This window comes from Poromitra crassiceps (genome assembly GCF_964638095.1).
Source record: "Poromitra crassiceps genome assembly, chromosome: 16".
Classification (NCBI taxonomy): domain Eukaryota; kingdom Metazoa; phylum Chordata; class Actinopteri; order Beryciformes; family Melamphaidae; genus Poromitra; species Poromitra crassiceps.
The window spans coordinates 9,623,038-9,646,023 of NC_139645.1; the positions used below are offsets into that span (position 1 = coordinate 9,623,038).

A 22,986-nucleotide genomic window follows, 5' to 3' on the forward strand; every position below is an offset into this window, starting at 1 on the left:
GGGCTGTCTTCATTGTGGAATTTTGATTGGAAATTTATTTTCAGAAAACGGTAAGTACAACGGGGCTGCTCCAGTCATCAGTGTATTTCATTTCAGTTTTATAGTCCCGACTACTGCCGCCAAACCTTCAGCAGTTCTCCATGCATGGCCAGGAATGATGCTGGTCCCGCAGCTGCAGCCCCTCAGAAGTGGGCCAGTTCACCCCAGTCCAAATCAACATGCTAAAGTTAGCTAGCAAAAACTCAGAGCTATCGCTAAACACTCATGTAAATCCTGGCTGGCAACTGCACGTTGCCAGCCGCAACACTGCACGTCTCAGAGGAAGCATGGTGCTAGTCTACGGCTCTCCCCAGATCGCCAGAGGGTGGAGCAGTGACCGAGGCAGCAGGGGGAAATTGGCCAAGTACAATTGGGGAGAAAATGGGGGGGAATCAGAAAAAATAATGCATATAAAAAAGTAACATGTTTGATTTTCCCAGAAAACAGCACATGAAGAAACAGTAATGCAGCTTAGCAGCCAATGTGGAAATGGCGGATGTCAGACCTTCCCACCAGCACATAATATTTGGGCCGAGGGCAGTCTGTCCACTTAATCCAAATCCATTTGTTACATTTTGAGATATCTTGCTGCTAATGAACAGTGGTGAAAACATAAGCTCCTTCCATCTTTGTTGGCACAGGTAACAAACTGACCCTCATGGTTGTGCCATATGACTTTCTTTAATTCTTTTTTGGAGGGCCTTTATTAGATAGGACAGTGGGGCGGACAGGATGGGGAGAGAGAGGAGGGATAACATGTGGCAAACGACCACGGGTCGGATTCAAACCTGCGTCAGGCGTGCGAGATACTGAGCCCATGTTGTACACCAGTGGTTCTCAAATCTTTTCACATGAAGGACCCCTAAACTGACAAAAATTACACCACGGACCCCCAATTGATAGGATTTTGTCCCACGATCCCCCATATGATAATAAGATTGATGCTTTTAGATGTTCTGTTACAGAAAGTGTATAAAACCCATGACCGAAATAGTCATTGTGTTACTTATGAATGGAATTATAGCGAAAATAAATTACCCCCCTTTTGGCTGGGGACCCCCTGCAACCCCCTCAAGGACCCCTGGGGGTCCCCGGACCCCCATTTGAGAACCACTGTTGTACACGCTCTTCTAGGTGAGCCACCGGCACATAATTGACGTGAACCTTTACTTCTATAGCATTCCTCTCAACCAGAGTGAATGTAGCTTCTAAGCTGTGTGTGTGTGTGTGTGTGTGTGTGTGTGTGTGTGTGTGTGTGTGTGTGTGTGTGTGTGTGTGTGTGTGTGTGTGTGTGTGTGTGTGTGTGTGTGTGTGTGTGTGTGTGAGAGAGAGAGAGAGAGAGAGACAACTTTAGACAAAGAGCTATCTATGAGTTCACAGCTGGCCAGTGTTTCTATTTAACCCTGTAGAACCCAGACAGTAAAACATAAACAATTTGTTTTTAAACCTTTCAGATGGTGTTGTAGGAGGCCTTTGGAGATGATAATGAAGTGTTTGCAAAACAAATATGTTTTTATAAGGTTTTATGGATATAATAATATTAATATAATATTTATATTATATATAATATAATATTTGGGGAATGTATTTCACAATAACAACATGTACATGTTCTAGTCATTTTACTGATCACAAAAAAAAATGAAAGGCATTTTACTTAGTTAGAATTGATAAACTCAGTCCAATGAAACAAAGGGTGGTTATTTCTCAGCCAAGTTCTGGAAGTTGTGATACATCATGATCTTGTGGGCGGGACTTACAGTATATACAAATGTCCTATCCAATAGCATTGTTAGACTGAACAATATGACCCAATGACTATGTTTATGAGGGGGGGAACACAAAAAACAAACATTTATACCTTTTTTTAGATCAAATTAAAAAAAGAAAATCTGCAACAGCGGGTCTTACAGGGTTAAGTTGGAGTCATTGAGATTTTTGAATTGGCTTGGCTAGATTCTCTTTTGATTAGCTGGCTATTTGGCCAGACTATCAGCTTTATTCATTCGAATCAGTCGCTGACTGATCTGAGTGATACTCATCATGGTATTCAGCCATGTTGTGTTGTAGACATTCGACAGTTACCGTTTCTGTTTCTTATCGAACATCCAACTCACCTTCATCTCCGTATCTCCAACCCAAAGCGATATCATTGGTGTTGCTGTGGTCCTACTGTAGGTGTGTGAGTTGAGTGTCCAGGACCTTTGGATCCACTGTCACAAAGTGACACTTTGAACCTTTGACTCGCCATGAAGGAGAGTGATGATGTTGAGGGGCTCAGAGGCTTCTGTCCCTCACATCCTTTATCTGCACTGCCTCTCGTCTTCCACTGAGACATCTGTCATGGCTTTTCTCCAGACGTCGCCAAATGCTCCTCATATTTTAACCACGTCGTCACCAGCTCGCCCCTTTCACACCCCGGCCATGGGGATTTGATAAGGGTGGGAATCTTGGCTTATTTCATGTCACTGATGCATAAACTGTTTAAATGACTATTCTGAAAATAGGAATATGCCAAAACGCAACTAACATTTGTTTTGATTCTTGATTAACTAATTAATTAATAGGTTAAAACAGCCGGCGTTTTGAACAGGAAGTCGTGACACAATGGGTCAAGTGGGCGGGGCTACATAAGGTGAATACTCTGCTGTATTTTACTCCCAGACCATGTGTTTGCTAATGCTGCTATGCTCGTTCTAGCCTGCAGGACTGATTGGGTTCATCCTGCATCAGACCCAAATGTCCGCATTATGACTCTCAGCCATCAGTAAGGAGCGAAATGGGGCTAACAAATTGTACTCTTGTACAGTACCAGGCCCGGTGCCAGCCCAAGAGGTCGGTCTGGCCCGTGTTCAAGTTCAACCGCTTAAACATTTTGAAACAGGCATGTACCAGCGCCCCAGAGGAGCCGTTTGTGCCACTTATAATGGCACTTAGTGGCATACTTTATGGCTTCTTTGTGCTACAGTGGCTACGTAGCCTGCAGCTTCAAACGGTTGTCACTCCTCATTGGACTCACCCCTCATGCTGTTAATCTCACACGCGGTTCACTCCTCATGCTGTTAATCTCACACACGGTTCACTCCTCATGCTGTTAATCTCACACACGGTTCACTCCTCATGCTGTTAATCTCACACACGGTTCACTCCTCATGCTGTTAATCTCACACACGGTTCACTCCTCATGCTGTTAATCTCACACACAGTTCACTCCTCATGCTGTTAATCTCACACGCGGTTCACTCCTCATGCTGTTAATCTGACACACGGTTCACTCCTCATGCTGTTAATCTCACACACAGTTCACTCCTCACTGGAGTGCTTCATTCTGTTAATCTCACACACAGTTCACTCCTCAACTGGACAACTTGTTAGGTAAGGTGTGATGTGTGTAGGTTAGATAATGTCCCCTCCTCCCTTGTTCATAAGGTGTGATGTTCCTTAGGTTACATAACGTTCCCTCCTCCCTTGTTCATTTGGAGGAAAAAACAAGTTGGACCACAGATTGTTGTGGTTAGATCGTCCAACCAGCTCTGAAGTTCTTGCGGCGACCCGAATGTTGCAGCCACTTGAAAGTATCAAATTCATGCAGGGGAAAAATCACGCCGCTGTCAGTGGCAGTTTATCTAAAGGATAAACTCTCTGGTTACTGGTGTAATGATAGGAGTGGAGGAGTGGAGTGACTCCCGTTATCCACAGTCTAGTCATTACGACGTACACATACAAATTCACTCTCATGAATGAATTTGTCGCCTCCAAATTCTGGCAGTGTGTACTATCTACAATCCATGGTCACTTTGTAGTACATTCTATGATATGCACTTTGTGATAGTTTTGGGTATTTTAGAGTATATTGTGGTACACCTTGTCATACATCACATTGGACTAATTTGAATGGTAATTCCTTATATACTTTGTAGTATTTTATGGTACATTGTGGTACACTCTGTGGTACCTTTGGGTGTGTTATAATCTGCAGTATTTTGTCATTATGCTATCATAGTTTGTACTACACTTTGTGGTAGTTTAAGGTACTTTGAGGTACACTTTGTGGTACTATGTATTGTAATAGATTGTATACTGTGTCTACTTTGTGGTATACTTGAGAGTCATTTGTGATTCTTGGAGCTCCTTCTTTGGGGTACCGTGTAGTCCTTTGGGGTACTTTGTGTTATACTTCATGATATTTCATCGTGCTTTGTAGAACTTTGAGGTACATTTTTGATATTATGTGGTATTTTGCGATACTTTGTGCTATGCTGTCTTACGTGGTACTTTAGGTCCAGGTCTGGAGTTTGACAAAGGCCGGACAGAAACTGTTCCCTCCAGATGAGGTCTCCCCGGTCAGTCAGCTGAAGCCATGAAAGCAGAAAGATGTCTGTCGTTGAGCTCATAAATTGCCTGTCAAAACGTCCCTGTCTTTATCTTAGCTATCTTAATCAGTCCTGATGTCCTCCAGAACTCTGTGAGCGCAGACCTCTTGTCTACAGAGTCAAAATGCTGAGGAGAAACCACAAGTTCTACGTTTTTTTAAGTCCTACGTTTGTAGCGCACTGCGCTACACTTTGTGGGACTTTATTGTGCACTTTGCGATACTTTGGGGGGTATTTTGTGGTACATTTTATTGGTCGCTTTATAGTTTTTATGCTTCCGCGCCATGTCCGGAGGCATTACGTTTTCGGGTTGTCCGTCGGTCCGTCCGTCCCATTCTCGCCAACACGATTTCTCAGGAACGCCTTGAGGGAATTTCTTCAACTTTGACACAAACGTCCAAACTTGGATTCAAAGATTAACGGATTACCGTTTGGTGGTCAATGGTCAAGGTCACTGTGACCTCGCAGAAGACGTTTATGGCCATAACTCAAGAATTCATACATTAATTATTACAACATTTCACGCAAATGTCTAATAGGATAAAATGATGAAGTCATATATGACATTTGATATGCATTTCCTAGCTTGAATACAATATATCTCAATTTGATTGGGACTGTTACTGTATGCCAAACTACCTGACTTAAAATGCAGCCATTGGTCCAAGCGGGCTTTCCTTTCCCTATTAATTCTAATGACTGTTGCTTTCAGCTCAGCCAAGTAGCAGCTGATTTTTCGAGGCCCTATCTGGCGGGCGTTTTTTTCCCCCCCTTTGCCATCTGGTCTGAATTTAGCCCCTCTTCTCCCTCTCCTCTGTCATCACTCGTCACTTGACAGAAAGGCTCCTGGAAACATTGCTGCGGTGGTCCATCGATGGAAAAAGGACTATCGCATCCCAAATCTGTTCCATCAGTTCACGCACCCATTTACACAGGATCAGCAGAACCCACGTTCCCGACACGTGCTCCCACACGTGCCGCCACCTTTCCCGCCGCCCGGGTCGACTTTCAAGGAATTGGAGGAATTCAAAAGGCAAGCCATGATTGCAGTGATTTCATTTGTCTATATCACAGTGTAGTGTGCTATTGTGAATAGCAATGGGTTCAGCAATAGGGGCTGTTGTCAAACAAATACTGTAATTGACATGTAGACAGCCAAATCTTTCACAGATCAGCGGTCTCTTGAAAGAAGAATTGGGCGTTTTATAACAAATGTCACCCTCTGGCGCACCCATGCACAAACCTTTGGTACTGTATGTCTTAGAGAGTTCCAAAGGAATGACGTTTTTTTTTGTAGGCCTACCCTGGAAGTTAGCATCACGCTGGGTTCCCTCGTCTCAAAACTTTTGTATGGGGATTTTGATTAGATGCCTGAAATAAGATCTGTGGTTAACAAAAGTTTATGAAACTGAAACCTTTATGTTCAGCAAGATAATCTTCACAAATGAACACTTTAATGATTTTTGATGATTTTTTTTAACTACCTGACTTAATCGTGATTGCCAAAAATCGCGATCGTGAGAAAACGCTTCAAAAAATGGTGTTCATTTGTGAAGATGATCTTGCTGAACACAAAGGTCACCGTTTCATAAACTTTTGTTAACCACACAGACCTTAAAGCATTTCATCAAAATAAAATCCCCATAGAAAAAAAAACCCATTGAATTCCAGAGCTAAGTTCCAGGTTTTAGGGCTCATTCCTCCAGCGCTCTATTCCTCCAATAATCAGCAATTTTAGGGTCAAATCTCCGTTCATTGTCACCTTTTATGATATTTCAACACTTTTATATCAGTCTGTGTGGAAAGCTCGGTCATTATAATGAGTGATTATCTAATTCCTCTGACAAGCAAAGGCCTGCCGCTTGGCAATCGCACTAATTCCAAAGGCGTTGAGTATGAGTTGGAAAAGTGTCAGGATCTGACTCCCACTCAGGACGTTTTGGGGAGGCCAAATCGCTCTGACTCCCACTCAGGACGTTTGGGGAGGCCAAATCGCTGATGGAGAAAGAGGCAGAGTTCAGTTGGGAACTTTGACGGCTTGGAGGAGCTGTCATGTGAGAGGAACACTGTTCACTCTGTCTCAAACTGGGAATGCAGTCAGTGGTGTTGCTCTGTCATGCAGGTCTGTTTCATAAATAAAGGTGTGTTTGTTGAAACTGCTGAAGGGTGGAGTGGACTTCTTGCAGAATCAGTTAGGGCTGTGTGCGACTCAGTCCAATCGGATTTGGCTGCTCAATATGAATTTTCGAGTATTCTTGTTCCCCTTCTTTTTTATTTGGAAATCAGAAAATTCATTGGCATGAGCTTGTTTGACTTGTTTAATTGGGACTTGGTTTTACGGTATTAATAGGCTGATACCTATATACCAAAATAGGCTATATATCACGATCTAATGGGAGAAACCAAGCAATTCTATGCAAAATCAGACATTCAGCACCCCCATATAGCCAGAATGGAATGATCCTTGTTTCATAACCACATTTTGCGACTATTCGACTGTGAGATTGGCAGTCGAATCAACCTCCTTCAAACAAATCTTGATCTTGAAAAAAGAAATGTATTTGGCACTGAACTATGGATCCCACATGGCTACGACTAACAGATATGCATTTCTTTGAAGACCAGTCAGTATCTGGCGACAAAACGGCACATTCTTTTTAGAGTGGCCTTTTATTGGCGTGCATATAAAAAGTTTTGATCTTTTTATTTCAACTAATGAAAAATGGGAGCAAAAACAAAATTGTTGCGTTTGAATATTTTTCGTTCGGCAATATAAAAAGTTCATTCTCGCTGGAAAAAGGTTGCTTCTTCTGCCCATCTGGCTGCGAGCCCTCCACAGTGTGCTGTGCATTCCACAGAGCGGCCCATTGAAAAGGCAGCTGATCCAGGCTGTGTGTGATAAAAAGCGTCACTAACTCAGACAAAGCTCTTTGGATAACACGCCGATCGGAGCGGAGCTCTGAAGGCGCGCGCAGCTCCAGAGGAAAGCCAGTCGCGACGCAGCCTGAATCCAGCTGAAACGGAGCAACAATGAGGGCAGAGCAGCACAAATCGCCATGAGTTGCCTGACAGCCGCAGGCGGAGGAGCGGGGCGGCGGACTCGGGTTCCGTCATCTGGAAAAGCCACTGAACTGTTAGCAGTCCCAGACCAAGGGGGAAGGGGGGGAGCAGGGAGAGGGGATTAGCTTGTCAGACTGTCAATGTGTCCTTTCCAGCACATGCCAGCACAGACCATCCTGTGAAAAAAAAAAACTCACAGTTATTTACACAATTGAGTCTCTCTCTCTCTCTCTCTCTCTCTCTCTCTCTCTCTCTCTCTCCCCTCCGTGTGTTTCTCACGCACAAGTGCTTATTGTTACACTCATTCTGACGTTGTATCTCGGTTAACCCCAGCTGGAAACTATGCGAGAGAGTGAGACTAATCTCCCATTGGCCCTGCGGGAGCACAGGCCGTTCCAGGAAATCAGTGTGGTGAATTTGCCGTTTTGGTGGGTCAGAGGATGTTCTGGTCTTATTGGCGTGTAATAACACTAAGACCAGAACATTGAGTGGTGTTTTGGTGGGTCAGAGGATGTTGAGTGTTATTAGACGCCAATAAGACCAGAACATTGAGTGGTGTTTTGGTGGGTCAGAGGATGTTGAGTGTTATTACACGCCAATAAAACCAGAACATTGAGTGGTGTTTTGGTGGGTCAGAGGATGTTGAGTGTTATTACACGGCAATAAGACCAGAACATTGAGTGGTGTTTTGGTGAGTCAGAGGATGTTGAGTGTTATTACACGGCAATAAGACCAGAACATTGAGCGGTGTTGTGGTGAGTCAGAGGATGTTGAGTGTTATTACACAACAATAAGACCAGAACATTGAGTGGTGTTTTGGTGAGTCAGAGGATGTTGAGTGTTATTACACAACAATAAGACCAGAACATTGAGTGGTGTTTTGGTGGGTCAGTGGATGTTGAGTGTTATTACACGCCAATAAGACCAGAACATTGAGTGGTGTTTTGGTGAGTCAGAGGATGTTGAGTGTTATTACACGACAATAAGACCAGAACATTGAGTGGTGTTTTGGTGGGTCAGAGGATGTTCTGGTCTTATTGGTGTGTAATAACACTAAGACCAGAACATTGAGTGGTGTTTTGGCGGGCTTGTTGCCACCGGGCTCCATAACCCCGTCACCTACAACAAGGCTTGTCTGGGTTCACACCATCACCTAACATTGTTCATTTGACTGACAGCGCCAATAAACAGCGCAGTGGGCGAGACGAACACCGTAGTCAAGCTGTCGTCAAGTGCGCCCGACGAAGGAGTAATAACAACAATGGCGACCGCTGTAGATGAGATAGACAGTGCTCTCGAGACCAGTTTTCTGCTTTGGAGGCATTTATTCAGAGGGGAGGAAATGTTTTTGTGTTCTCCCTACTGGTTTATTCAGGCAGATATGTTGTTGGTCTCAGTGATTGGTTATGGAAAATGGAATTCCCCTGGGGGGATTTCCCTCCATGGAAATCGATTAGAGTGGAGGCAATGTCAGACTGAAGACGGAAACGGAGTGTAACAAGTTGACAGTTCAGTCTGATATCAGGCTAGCAATTAATCACCACTTACGGCTCATTTTTTCCAGAACTTTTCCACATGTCACAAATAGTACTTCACAATCTTCACATCTTAACTTAAGATCTCTTTATTTGCTCTCAAGTAGGCCAGATTGTGTACACAGCATGACAGCGCGTATTCCTTCCATCAGCTGTGCCCAGTGTAAGCTGATCATAAATGACAAGAAGTACTTGATTTGATCGAAAACGTCGCCAACCCTTCACGTCTGAGTTGCGTTGATTAGCCGTTACGGTTTAGAAACAATTTGATGATATTATATATCGACGGTTCTCTCATCTTTTATCGATATATTTTTTATTTTTTATTTTTTATCGAACTCGTTTGCTCGTAGGACGTCTGATGAGCTCACAAAGTTCCTGTTTCAAGCAGAGCTCAGCAGAATCCACATGTCACCCTGCGACTGTCATCCAAAACCGTCTGAGCTCAACGACCCCGCTAACCCCCTCCGGTGCCTGCACAGACGCGCAGGTTCCAGTTTCACGAGAGCAACTGTAGCATTCAGGCGTTGACCTTTGACCTAGTTCCTCATTCCTCGCCTTTGTTTTTTTTTCTTTTTCTGCGGTCACCTCGAAGAACGAGTTAATGATGTGTTCCTCGAGTGTTTCTCCACCCTCTTGACAAGTTTGAACAAGGTAGGGAGTTCTTGACCCTGTTGACCCCGTGCAGACAGAAACAACAGCCTGGAGGGAGGTTTAGGAGTCACACTGGCTTATCACTGCGTTTTCTGACTGATGTCGCATCTCAGGGAGGTGGAGCGGCATCCTGCCTCTGAGCAGCGGGGGGGAGTGGGGGTGGAACGCCATATTGCGCTGATGCGTTGCAACCCCTCCCCTTAAAGGAACACTCCGCCCATTTTCAACCAGCTTTGTATCATTAGAACATCAGTAGTATATCAGAAAACTGTAAACTGTTTTGAAGTCTGTCATTTAATTTGACAGTTATTGAGTGTTAAAGTGTGGACCAGTGACATCACTGGTCCACACTAACTCAAATTAATAACTCATTAACTCAAATCAACTCTCAATAACTGTCAAACTAGATGAATTATGAATAGTTTGACAGTTATTGAGAGTTGATTTGAGTTAATGAGTTATTAATTTGAGTTAGTGTGGACCAGTGATGTCACTGGTCCACACTTTAACACTCAATAACTGTCAAATTAAATGACAGACTTCAAAACAGTTTACAGTTTTCTGATATACTACTGATGTTCTAATGATACAAAGCTGGTTGAAAATGGGCGGAGTGTTCCTTTAACGACCGTCAATCTGCCCGGGCCTTCGCCGTGAGCCCGCCGACGCAGGTGATTTGTCTCGTTCGCCTTTTTCTTTTTTTACGCTTTTGATGATGACAAATTATACAGGAAGTGCAGCGTCTGCTCGTAACCTGCTTGTTTGCGACAAACCCATTTTGGAGTATTGTTTCCAAAATGGGTGGGTGCTGAAAAAGAGACACGATGAGGAGCCACAAACATCAGACAGGTCGGCGGGTCTCAGCAGGAACCCCCCCCCCCTCCCCCCCGAATGTACTTAGCAGCTGTTTCTGTGGAAGTCACCGGAGAGAGGCTCCATGGAAAAAGGTTGTGGAGCCAGCTGGGTGGAGAGAGCAGTGGGAGGATTTTTTCCACTGCTCTCTGTCTGTCTGTCTCTCTGTCTCTCTGTCTGTCTGAGACATGCAGACTTTTCTCAGTGAGCTATTCATCTCAAGGTCCAGAGACCATTGCATGCAGCGGCGGCCAATTTAGACTTTTTTTTTTAATTAGAATTAGTCCCAACAAGCAGGGGGGCGCATGACAGCCCAAATAGTTTTCTCCTGGGAAAATAAAAAAGATATAATAAAAATCCATAATAATGCTAGCCACTTTTTTTTTTAAGTCTTAGCCACTTTTTTTTTAAAGTCTTAATACGTTTTTAATTCCATTTTTCTTTCTAAAACGAGAAAATGGGAACGCGCCCATCGATAAGGTGCTGCATTGTGCGGAGAAGCTGTGAGCTGTGATGTTTGTTCTTGGGACGTCATTTCCTTTACCTTGGCAGATCAGTGCAAAGGCTGTCCAGGCCTCGCTCAGACCTCACGTAGAAACCTCAGTGGAAAAAAGTCTCCTGAATGTACTGTAGGGAGGTGTGTGTGTGTGTGTGTGTGTGTGTGTGTGTGTGTGTGTGTGTGTGTGTGTGTGTGTGTGTGTGTGTGTGTGTGTGTGTGTGTGTGTGTGTGTGTGTGTGTGTGTGTGTGTGTGTGTGTGTGTGTGTGCGTGTGTGTGTGTGTGTGCCTGTGTGTGTGTGTGTCTGTGTGTCTGTGTGCGTCTGTGTGTGGCCGGAGGGAGGAGAGGGAACTGCGCCTGCACTAGGATAGTAAAGTGAACACTTTAAACTCATCCCTGCTGTGGACCTGGCTTGTTTCTCCTCCATTCTCATCTGTTGATTCAAACCAGAGGAGGATGTAGACTTTTAAGTGTCTTTGGTGGGAAAACACAGCATGTTTGTGAAATTGGTGAATTCACGAATGGTTTACACATGGTGCCTGTCAATTGCATAAACAGGCCCAATATTCCCCGTGCTCTTTTTCCAGAGCGATATTACTGGGATTCCAAGCTGCGCATTCCCACCGCCGATTTCCAGGAGGTCCTCCACGACGACAAGGCGGCGCTGGCCTGGCTCTTGGCACTGCGGCGCGTCGGCATCGTCTACCTGAAGGGGGCGCCGCTGGAGCAAGGCCAGGTGGCCAGGCTGAGCGAGAGGATCGGCTATCTGCGGCTCACTTTCTACGGGTAAGATGCCGTCCGTGACATTTGCCCGCGTTTCGCCTCGAGACGTTCTCTCGGGCCAAGCCACCGTTTAAATCCCCGACTAAATCGAGAAGCGCTGATTTTTTTTCCCCCACTGATCATATTTGAGCTGGGGCCTGGAGTGGAGAAGGAGCCCCGGGAGAGTTTGAGTCCAAATTTAATTTGGAGACTTGATTTACAACCCTTTCCTGGGATTCACAAACGCTTTTTTTTATTTTTTATGAACAAATCACAGTCTCGTTGGGGAAAGCTTGTACCATACCCAGATATCTGTAACTTTGATTCATTTGAGTGACGAAGGTTTATAGACAAGCCTGGGCCGTCTCTCCTGTGCCTTTCATCACACTGAGATTCACCAGGATGAGTTATCACTGTGCAGAAATGCTCCAGGACAGAGACGAGGAAAACAACCTAAAAGCATTCCAACTCTTTATTTTTTTTTCTTTTTTTTCCTCCGCCAAGCCAGAGGAATTACCTGGTGCACTCAGTCAGAACAGAGGCCTTCTCCACTGCCAGTGGATGAGCTCATAGTACTGGTGGAAGCGAAAGACAGCGGGGCTGGAGAAGCCGAAGACGCGCCGAAGCTGAAGACGTTAGAGAAGCCAGACTGTCTGTTTTTATGACCCGGGCAACAAGTCAAGATAGGCGTCTGAACAAGGCGTGCAAACAGAAAAATGGAAGCTAACTTTACATTAGCACACGACATGCCAATGTACTCTGTCCTTTAGAGGCCACAGTGCAAAAGGAGCCTTTCTGTGTGGAGTTTGCATGTTCTCCCCGTGCCCCCTGGGGGTTTCCTTCATATAGGAACCCCCTTCACCAAAACATGCAATATCCTGGTCGCTGATGTGGTGCCTCCTCTGGTCGTTAGGGGCGCCTGTTCGGAGGGAGGGGAACTCGTTGGAATAGCGTGAACCTCCCACGTGTTATGTCCTACCGGTGAAGCTTTCCCTGTCAGGTGAAAAGAAGCGGCTGGCTAACTGCCCAGGTCTCGGAGGAAGCATGGAGCCAGTTTCGGCTCTCCCCAGATCGGCAGAGGGTGGAGCAGCAACCAGGATACATACATTAAAATGAGCACTAATGGGGGATAAAAATGGGATAAAAATTTGGGGAAAATATATATATATAAAAAAAAAGAAGCCACGGTGTAAGCATCCCTCTGCCTCAGGGATCAGTAAAGTTCATCCCATCTTCTCTCCTCTCCATACTAATACTAATTGTTGCTGCTGGTCTTCTAAAGATCCGATTAAATTATTAATATCCACCTTATTTTTGAATGCCCCGCTGTAAAATAATTATGGGTGCAAGGTCCGGTCTAGAACATGACTGATTGTTGCAGCTGGCGCATTTCTTCGTTAAAACTCTGACGCTGGGGAGGAAAAAAGTTGCTTGTCACAATAAATAACACTCGTTTGACGACTTATTTGAGGGAATGTAATCATTTGATCTATCACATCCGCTATTTCTGTTGCTGGACGCGCTGCGGGCTACAGTATGTTGTGTCTGTGTCAGCAACGTAGCGGGGGGTTGCTGGGAGGAAGAAGAAGAAGAAGCACCCATATTTCATGTAAAGCATCATGGCAGCTAGAAATAAGGTGGTTGGAGTTGGAGCATCTAGGTAGTGTAGAAGTAAAAGCACTGGGAACCAGGTTCACATCCCCTCAGCGGTCCTTCTGGCTTGGTCAGACGCTGTTGGTACAGACACAACTGGCCGTTTCTGCGGATACAGGGCATGTGTCCTGGTCGCTGGAGTAGCGCCTCCTCTGGTCGGTCGGGGCAACTGTTGGGAGGGGGGGGGGGTGGGATGGGGCGAATAGCGTGCACTACTCCCATGCACTACGTTTCTCCTCGCTGTCAGGTGAAAAGAAGAAGCGGCTGGCGACTGCACATGTGTCGGAGGAAGCATGTGCTAGTCTACGACTCTCCCCCAGATCGACAGAGGCTAGGGGGTGGCGCAACGACCAAGACACGGAATTGGCCAATTACAATTAGGGAGTAAATGTGTGTGTGTGTGTGTGTGTGTGTGTGTGTGTGTGTGTGTGTGTGTGTGTGTGTGTGTGTGTGTGTGTGTGTGTGTGTGTGTGTGTGTGTGTGTGTGTGTGTGTGTGTGTGTGTGTGTGTGTGTGTGTGTGTGTGTGTGTGTGTGTGTGTGTGTGTGTGTGTGTGTGCATAGGCGATTATAGACCTTCCAAACAGGGGTTGCACCACCCAGAAGTCAATATTACTCCGGCACAGCCCCCCCTGGATAAAGAAATTTTGTAAATTTTAAAATAAAATGCATTAATCTGGGGCACTCTGAGAGCAAAATGAAGAGGCTAGTAGATATGAAGAACTACACACATCACATTAATATCCTCTTCACTATGCTGTGGCTTTACAGTGATGAAAAAATAATTGTCTCCTTATATAGCCTATTCTATCTGCACGATAGTGTTTCCCAACCACTGAACCGTGGCCCACTGGTGGGCCTCAGAGCACCATCTAGTGGGCTCCTAAAGCAGGTGTTTGCGGTCAACTACTTGAAATGTGGCAGTCAAAATCTATTTGTGGTGCTCAAAATCTATTGTGGTGTACCTCCACAAAGAGATAACTGTATAGGAGACACTGAATGCTATAGTAGGATATGACACACACACATTCTCCAACAACATATCACAATATGCTGAATGACACCTACTGTAGATGCAACTTTACCCAAGCTGCAGTCAGGTGATGTTGTACTGGTCAGCTTCCAGGTATGAATGTGTGTGTGAATGTGAACAGGGCACTCCTGAAAAAGAGAGCATTGCTCTCAGTGAGACTCCCCCTGTATAAATAAAAGGTAAAAAATAAAATAAAATAAAAAATCATCTGGCCACTAGGGGTTGCACGTGCAGCCAGTGCACCAACGTATAATCGCCCATGTGTGTGTGTGTGTGTGTGTGTGTGTGTGTGTGTGTGTGTGTGTGTGTGTGTGTGTGTGTGTGTGTGTGCGCGTGCATGCGTGCGTGTGTGTGCATGTGTGTGTGTTTATTAATTAACCTCGAATCTCCTGCAGACACACATGGCAGGTCCAGGACAAGCCCATGGCGAACAACGTGGCCTACACTTCAGGAATGCTCAGCCTGCACACAGACTACCCTGCACTGCACGTCCCACCTGGAGTGAGTCATTGTGACTTTTTTTTTAACGTTCTGTTTTAGAGGATAATCCCTGCTATAAAAGATATGGCATTACCAGTGGATTTGTGCTGCGGAGCCTTTATTGCTGTGGTAAAAAAAAAAGCGTTTGCTGCGCGGCATCGTCGTGTGTCGTAGGTGCAGTTCCTCCACTGTCTCCAGCAGGCGGAGGAGGGCGGGGACAGCGTGGTGGTGGACGGCTTCCACATGGCGGAGCAGCTGCAGAGAGACGACCCAGAGGCCTTCCACACGCTCAGCTCGCTGTGCCTGGACTTCACCGACATGGGCACCGACTACTGCGACTTCATGGTGCAGTCCAAGAACCGCATCATCGAGTGAGTGGCCGTCACGTTAGGACCGAAACCATTAGTTTCATGATCGATTAAATCGATCGATTATTTTTCTCGATTCATCGATTTGTTGTTTGATCTATAAAATGTCAGATTATGGTGAAAATATGTCGATCGGTGTTTCCCAAAGCCCAAGAGGACGTCCTCAAATGTCATCTTAACCGACTACAACATTTTGTTTAGAAAACGGCAAGAGAAAACTATAGCGTAATGATGCAATGAATGAATGATAACCTACTTTTTGAAGAATATAACATTACAAAATAAGAAATGGAGTGAAGGAGTTGCAATTAGTGCCTCATGAGCAGATTAATTTGATCCTTTCATTTATTTTCATGATTTATTCTTGCATTTTTTCCATTTTCTCTCAAGTACCCCCTGTAGTACCTCCACATATCCCTAGGGGTACGTGTACCCCCGTTTGAGAACCACTGCTGTAGAGCCCCAAAAAAACAAGCCTGAGCCGAGCCGAGCCCATTCTGCCTGAGCCCGGCCCGGCCCATTCCATTGGCTGCATTTATGGGCCTGAGCCAAAATGTTCTTAGTGTAAGTTGGCTGTTTATCTAAACTATAACCCTGTTGTCTGTTCAGTCTTATGGGAGTAAAGAAACCAGAAAATATTCAGATTTGAGAAGAATCAGAGAAGTTTGACTTTTTATTCTAAAAAAAAATCTAAAATCAAAAAATCAAAACGATTAATCAATTATCAAAATAGTTGTAGATGAATGTTCTGTTGATGGAGTAATCGATGAATCGTTGCAGCTCTACTTCACATGGACTGAATGTAGGGAGAGTGGGTAAAAGTAGGAAGAAGTGGCTGGTCGTGCCGATGTGGGGATGATGTTCGAGTTGGGTTTGTCCCAGCGCCCGTGCTTTTCTACTTCCTGTATAGATTACCAGTCAAACGTTTGGACACACCTTATTGAATGTACGATGTTTTAAAGCCATTTTGACCTAAAGACTTATGCATAAATGCTTGACAAAGCCTTTTGTCTTTCCATCAAGGCAAAGGGCAGCTGCTTTAAATAATCCACACAGATTCTGTATGTGTGTGTGTCTGTGTGTGTGTGTGTGTGTGCGTGCACGCGTGCGTGTGTGCGTGCGTGCGTGCGTGCGTGTGTGTAAGAGATTCAGACACACAATACCACAAAAGTCATAATGACATGCATTTGAAAATAAGACACAGTAGTACATGCTGTGATTAGTGAGAGTGCAGATTGTAAACTGATGGACACTGCCATCTGCTGTTCACAATGAATATTGTGCCTAAATACACCTACAGCATGAGAGACTGATGACATGATCAGGTTAAGAAAGGAAGATGATATTGAGCAATTTAATCAGTGTATCCACTTAAAAAAAAGACTCTATAGTTGTTTGACTTTGGATTTTGTCCCTCCCCCTTCTCTGAGCAGCGTCGACAGCGAGGGTCGAATCTCAAGGATAAATTACAACAACGCCACCAGAGACTCGGTGCTGGACCTCCCCCTGCATCAGGTCCAGCCCTTCTACAGGGCGCTCAAGGCCTACGTGAACATCATGACCCGCCCGGAGAACATGGTCACCTACCGTATGGAACCAGGTCAGTGTGCGGCTCCTCTCAAAACCCTGCTTATAGAACTTGCACGTTTAAGTTAAGTCAGATTTACTTTTATAGCCGTTAATCACAGTTAATGTTAAGTAGGCATTAAATATGAATTTACAGTCCAAGTTAAATAGGCATTAAATGAATACATTTAATGCCTATTTAACTTGGACTGTAAATTCATATTTAATTTTAATTCCTACTTAACACTCCTCCTATTTGTGTATATATATATTGTATATATTTGGCCTGCACTTGCAATGTTGTGATTTGTCTGTTAGGGCTTTTTTTCTCTCTCATATTTTCTTTATGTCTGAATATTGATATGACCGCAACGCTGCATACTATACACTAAGACAACTTCCTCATATGTAGTCTTGCATGTTGTGCCAATAAAAGTGATTCTGATTCTGTTACCGTTTTCAAAAGGGCTTCACACGCCCATGTTTTAACACAGTGGATGAAAAATTAAAAACAACCCCCCTCAACATTAGATCTCCAACCAGCAAAGATTTAAAATACATGCTACAGCATGCGCTGCCTGGGACGCGTCATCAGTGATGTTAGCTGGGGTTGTAAGGTGTTTCGGGTCTCTCAACATCATACACCCTCGCCCAGTAGACCCAGCCGAGGCCACAAAAGCTCTATAAGCACGGACCACATTCACGACAATTCATTTGAATACTTCAGTTTTTATTTGACAGACTCTATTTCTTCAGTGGCTGTGTCCCCAGAAGTAGGCAGCAGAGAAATGAAACCTCTGGCTGTTTCTTGTGTACTCATCTTGAATAAGTCAAATAAATATTGACATATTCAACTGAATTGCACCGAGTGCGGTCTGTGCTTGTGGAGTTTTTGGGACCCTGCACCAAGAAAACATTGGCTATAGGCAGTGGGGCAAAGTAACTAAGTACCAGGATTGTACTTAAGCACAACTTTGAGGTACTTTGTACTTACTAACTACATGTTAGACTAAGTACCAGTATTGTACTTAAGCACAACTTTGAGGTACTTTGTACTTACTAACTACATGTTAGAGGGCAATATTGTACTTTTTACTCTGCTAGATTTATTTCACAGCTATAGTTAGTAGTTACTCATTACTTTTCAGTAATTTGATCATCTTCATAAAATAACTATAAAATAGCATTGTTATAGATTAGACTACTCTATATTAGTATAGCTAAATTGTCAAGATTAGCTTCACGTTGATATCAAAATGCTGCTTACATGTACAGTACATACTGTAGCCTATATGTCTTTGTCAATAGATCAGTATTAATATTCCAATAATTTATGAAAAATAGAACTCTGGGAACAGTTTGCATAATGGGTATATTTACTTTGATACTCTAAGTTAATTTGTTATTTTGCTGCCCATACTTACAATATGTACTTTTATTAAAGTAAGATTTTGAATGCAGGACTTTTACTTGTAATAGGTTGAGGCCACGTCTCGTCATAGACGCTGGTTTAGCTGGCTCAGCCTGGCTGGGGGCGTGGTCAGGGTGGGGTAAATTCCCCCGTTCTATCCATTCAGCAAAGTTAGAATTTAGCTGATAGCCCAGCCCAGGCAGACACGATCGGGGATTTAACCACCGCAGTAAACGCACATCTGAGCAGACGTCTTGTGTTCTGCTCTAGAACCCCCAAACCTGTAGTTTAGAGCCGCAGCACCGTCTTTTGGTGAGTCAGCCCATGAGATATATGGGCGGTTTTACCCCACTCGCGCGCCAGCTGTTCAACATTTTGTGGGCGTTCCCAGACATGCGGACTGTCTCTATGGAGTATCTTTACATTGTTGTTTTGCTACTTTTACTTCAGTAAAAGATCTCAGTACTTCTTCCAAAACTGAAGTAAGTCCCTGGAGTGACAGCACATTATCTAACATTCAGACAAGAAAAAAACTCCCATGAAAATGTCAGTAAGGGCCTCGCAGAGGGGAACCCCCCCCCCCTTCAGGGCAGTCAAGCCTGCAGCGAACAGAATATGAACGCCATGCAGAGACGTCACCATCGTCGTGGTCGTCATCAAGGTCATGAGGAGAACGACACGCAGCAAAGGAACGTCACCGTCGCCGTGGTCGTCATCAAGGTCATGAGAAGAACGACACGCAGCAAAGGAACGTCACCGTCGTCATCAAGGTCTTGAGGAGAACGACACGCAGCAAAGGGACGTCGGTGTCGTCTCTCGGTCACCGTGGGCCACAAATGACATTTCCCCGGTGTGACCCTCTTAGAATAATCAAGAGACATAAAGGGGCTGAGGTGCGGAGATGGAGTAATTGCATCAGAAACATACTGTAGGGCATCATAGGAGATGGCAGCCGCACTGCTGAAGTGTCCTTGAGCAAAACACTGAAGTGTTAGTGTTGGTGCAGTGACCAGGACACATACCCTTAATCCGGCTTCCCACCCACCGCAGACATGGCCAATCGTGCCTGTATGGGGCGCCTGACCAAGCCGGAGGTAACACGGGGGCTCGAACCTGCGAGCCTCGTGTTGGTCGGCAGGGAATCTCCCGCCGCACTACCCGGACGCCCACCCATTTAACGATTAACACTTTCAGTGCCACGGCCCTTGGGCAAAAGGTTGCTTGCTGTGCCACATAGGCCGCAATGCATTTTAAAACAGTCATATAATTTCTTTAATAATTACTATGTAAACACTGAACACGCACAAATAACGATGAGACTCTCTTCTATCACCTGCAAAAAAAAGTTTATTGATCCCATTTTCCGTTCTTTAGTTATGAGCCGGAGAAGATAGCTTGATTGAACGAAAAACAGAGCTTTTTTTCTACGAGCTGAGATAATGAGGCTTTTGTGAAATTAAACATTTCAAGCACATCACTGACTCTGAAGCTAATTTTCTGATGTAGTCACACCTCAAAAATAATTTCCTTCAATAAAACAGTGAAGGCAAGGGAATTTTGTTTGGAAGAATAATATTTTTAGCTGAAACCAGCAGCGCTGGCGCCTGCATGCGCTGCTGGTTGCAGCTTCTTGCTGATCTTTTGCTGCTGGTGGGCATCGGATATTCTGGCTTGCGTTTGCCAACCCTGTCCTGCTGTCTGGGTCTGTGTTGTGTACTTGGCTCTGCGTGCCCACCTCCCCCCCTCCTCCTCCCCCCCCCCGTTGTGGGAGGAGTGTCTCTCTGCTCTGCTGCTTTCTCTGCCTGTGCTCAGCACTGAAAAAGTCCGCTAGATCCTGCTTTTTTACAGCCGCGTGTACCAGCTCCCATGCTTCGAGTTGAGAATAATAACAAATCCACGGCTGATCATGTGTTGCAGCGGACACGGAGGCTGTTGCAGCGGACACCGAGGTGCTCAATTGTGATAGCAGATTGGCTGCTGCAGGGGCACAGCTAAACGTTGCTTCAATGAAGCCGCTGCATACGGACGGATGCGATGCGATTTCCTTCCCCCCAATGACTTCTTCTGTGTGTTTCACTCCACGTTCTCTCATCTGGAGAGCGCTGTCGCCACCTAAGGGTTCTGTAAAATAGGTTAGACACATTCAATACCTCTGAATATTGTAAGAGGCGATGTAAGAGGCATAGATCGACACCCCCCCGTCAAAAAAAAAAATTCGAGTTATTGACGCCATTTGGCGTCGCTGGCACTCTACGGTAAATTTCTAATGACGCCATATGGCGTCGCTGGCACTGAATGTGTGGCAACAAAACATTTTTTTTTTTTATTTTTTTTTACATTTTAATTCTTTTTACTTACTGGAAAACAGCATCTGTAATGGTGACCTCTTGCACCAGGAGGCGCCAATCAAAATTCCAACCAATAAAACCATCAGACATTTTAACGTTCACACTCCTCAATCAAATAAAACGACCCTCCTCTCCCTGAATGACCCCGCGTCCCATCCCAATATCCAATATCTCAAAATGTCGTTTTGCTGGAACTTTACGCAGATAAAAGTCCTTCAGCTGAAAGCTTTCTCCCTCTGATCTCTGGTTGTTGTTCTCTTTCAGGCGACCTGGTGACTTTTGATAACTGGCGCCTGCTCCACGGACGGAGGAGCTACATCAGCTGCGCAGACAAGCTGCGGCACCTGGAGGGCGCCTACCTGGACTGGGACGAAGTCATGTCCCGCCTCCGGATACTCCGCAAGTCTGTCCACGGGGACGTTTAGGCCTGTGGGGACACGGGGACGTCTAGGCCTGTGGGACAAGTCTGTCCACGGAGACGTTTAGGCCTGTGTGGGACACGGTCGCTCTTACATCATGTAGCTTCACAGCCTTCACAGGAAACCTCAATGACGCAAGGTGGCGATAGCCTCTGTGTTGTGCTCAAAGTTGGTCTTAAAAAGCTGGGATGACAGTGGTCAAAGTGCAAAGATATTGAAATGTCTGGAAAAAGGGTCAAGAGCGAAATCTCTGACCCGAGTAGCCAAAATTCAAAAGATAACTGAAACACTCTTCCATAAGTGCGTGATGGAAATTTTGAATATTACTGTAAGTTTGCATTTAAAAATGTAAGCCTTATTTCAGAAAGAGAAGGTCCGGAGCACTCAGAAGTCCAAACTTCTCAGGTGTTATGAAGGTGCTCTTTGGGAGGGAACAACAAAAGTAAAAAGAAAATAGGAAGTGTCCAAGGTACTCTTATGGCAGAAAGTTAAAAGCCTTTATTCAGTTGGCTATTTCATGGTGAAATTCTTAAAAACATAGACAATGCTAGTGCATGTTCAAATAGAGCTGGGTTAAATTCATCTGTTATCACATGAAGAATTTCCTCAAAACCCTGAAGGAGCCGTTTTATAAGGGGGGGGGGGGGGGGAGACATTTTACTAGTCATAGTGACAAATAATTATGCTTTTGTTCATTGTTCCTTTTTGTAAGCTTAAATTAAACCTTCCTGATTTATGATCTATGTACGTTTACTGTGCGTTCACACACCGGGGAGATTTTCACAAATTCGTGCAACGAAATGACATACAAAATCAATGCAGACGCGCAAGTACTGTACTGTAGATGTACAGTAGGTGTCGCCCCCCCCACCCCCCCCGCCTTGGTGTGAATGCACAGTTATGCTACATTATGACAGTCGTGTGTAATGTATGAATACTAAGAAACACATCATTACTTTCCATTCCCTACTCTCTCTAGCTAAAAATAATAAGTCCCATATCATCTTGTGTTCGTTGTCATGTGTATTATAATAATACCGGCATTAGAAACAATCCTCGTTCTTGATATCTGACTTGCTACCTCTGTTCTATAATAATCCAATAATCCAGTGCCTTCAGAAGATTCAACGCCTTTGACTTTTTCTGCATTTTGTGTTAGTCTGAATTGAAAATGATTTAATAAACAAGGCAATTTTGCACTTTGGTTTGAAAAACATTAACTTCAATACCCAGAAATGTTGAATGTGAGATTAATAAACTGCAGAGAGGATGCTCATGTTTACCAACCTGTGATGGCTTTAGACCAGAGGGCCGTACTGACTTGGAAAGAGTAAGCCAAGGGCCACACATTGGACAATTGAAATGAAACGCATAGTACTGAATTATTGCCAACTACACAAACTTGGTAGACATGGCAGGTTGCTTCACAATAGGCTATTTTGCCAGCCCAGAAGGCCTGGGTCCTCTTTTTTTAAAACAACTTTCTGTTGGTTGTTATTATTATTATATATTTTTTAAACAGCTGTATATGTGTCAATCTGGCAGCGTTGGGGAAGCTACTTTGAAAGCATAGCTTAGGAAGCTACCAACTACTTCACCATGGAAGTAGTTGAAACTACTATACAGCAAAGCTACCCTGGGAGAAATGTAGTTTAGGAAACTACAAGCTATGCAGAAAAGGTAGTTCAAACTACTTTGTAAAATAAAGCATTCAATTGACAATGTACATGTGTGATATATATGAAATAAAATATAATAGCCTACCAAGCCCGGATTAGCAACTATATGGGCAGGGTGAGTGCCCTGGGGCATGAGCTGCCTTGGGGCATCAGCCAAAATGATTCCGTGGCTAATTTGACTGTCTTTCAGAGGCTGTAGCGGGCTCAGTTTTAAAGCTAGAGCGAAGCTACTGATATCATATGAAACTAGAAGACCTAA

General features: G+C 44.5%; 1 protein-coding gene across 2 annotated transcripts in view; it reads left to right on the plus strand.

Annotated features, from left to right (window-relative positions):
- Positions 1–22,503, plus strand: part of bbox1 (butyrobetaine (gamma), 2-oxoglutarate dioxygenase (gamma-butyrobetaine hydroxylase) 1) — a 76,762-nt gene extending 54,259 nt beyond the window's left edge. The window contains exons 4-8 of one of the 2 annotated variants that reach the window (XM_083652981.1): positions 11,598–11,796; positions 14,852–14,957; positions 15,111–15,307; positions 16,735–16,904; positions 20,894–22,503. In XM_083652981.1, coding sequence (XP_083509107.1) covers positions 11,598–11,796; positions 14,852–14,957; positions 15,111–15,307; positions 16,735–16,904; positions 20,894–21,054 — 833 coding nt within the window. In that variant the 3' untranslated portion in view covers positions 21,055–22,503. The remainder of the gene's footprint in view (positions 1–11,597; positions 11,797–14,851; positions 14,958–15,110; positions 15,308–16,734; positions 16,905–20,893) is intronic. The other variant, XM_083652982.1, reaches the window with a different exon arrangement.
- The last annotated feature ends 483 nt before the right edge of the window (positions 22,504–22,986 follow it).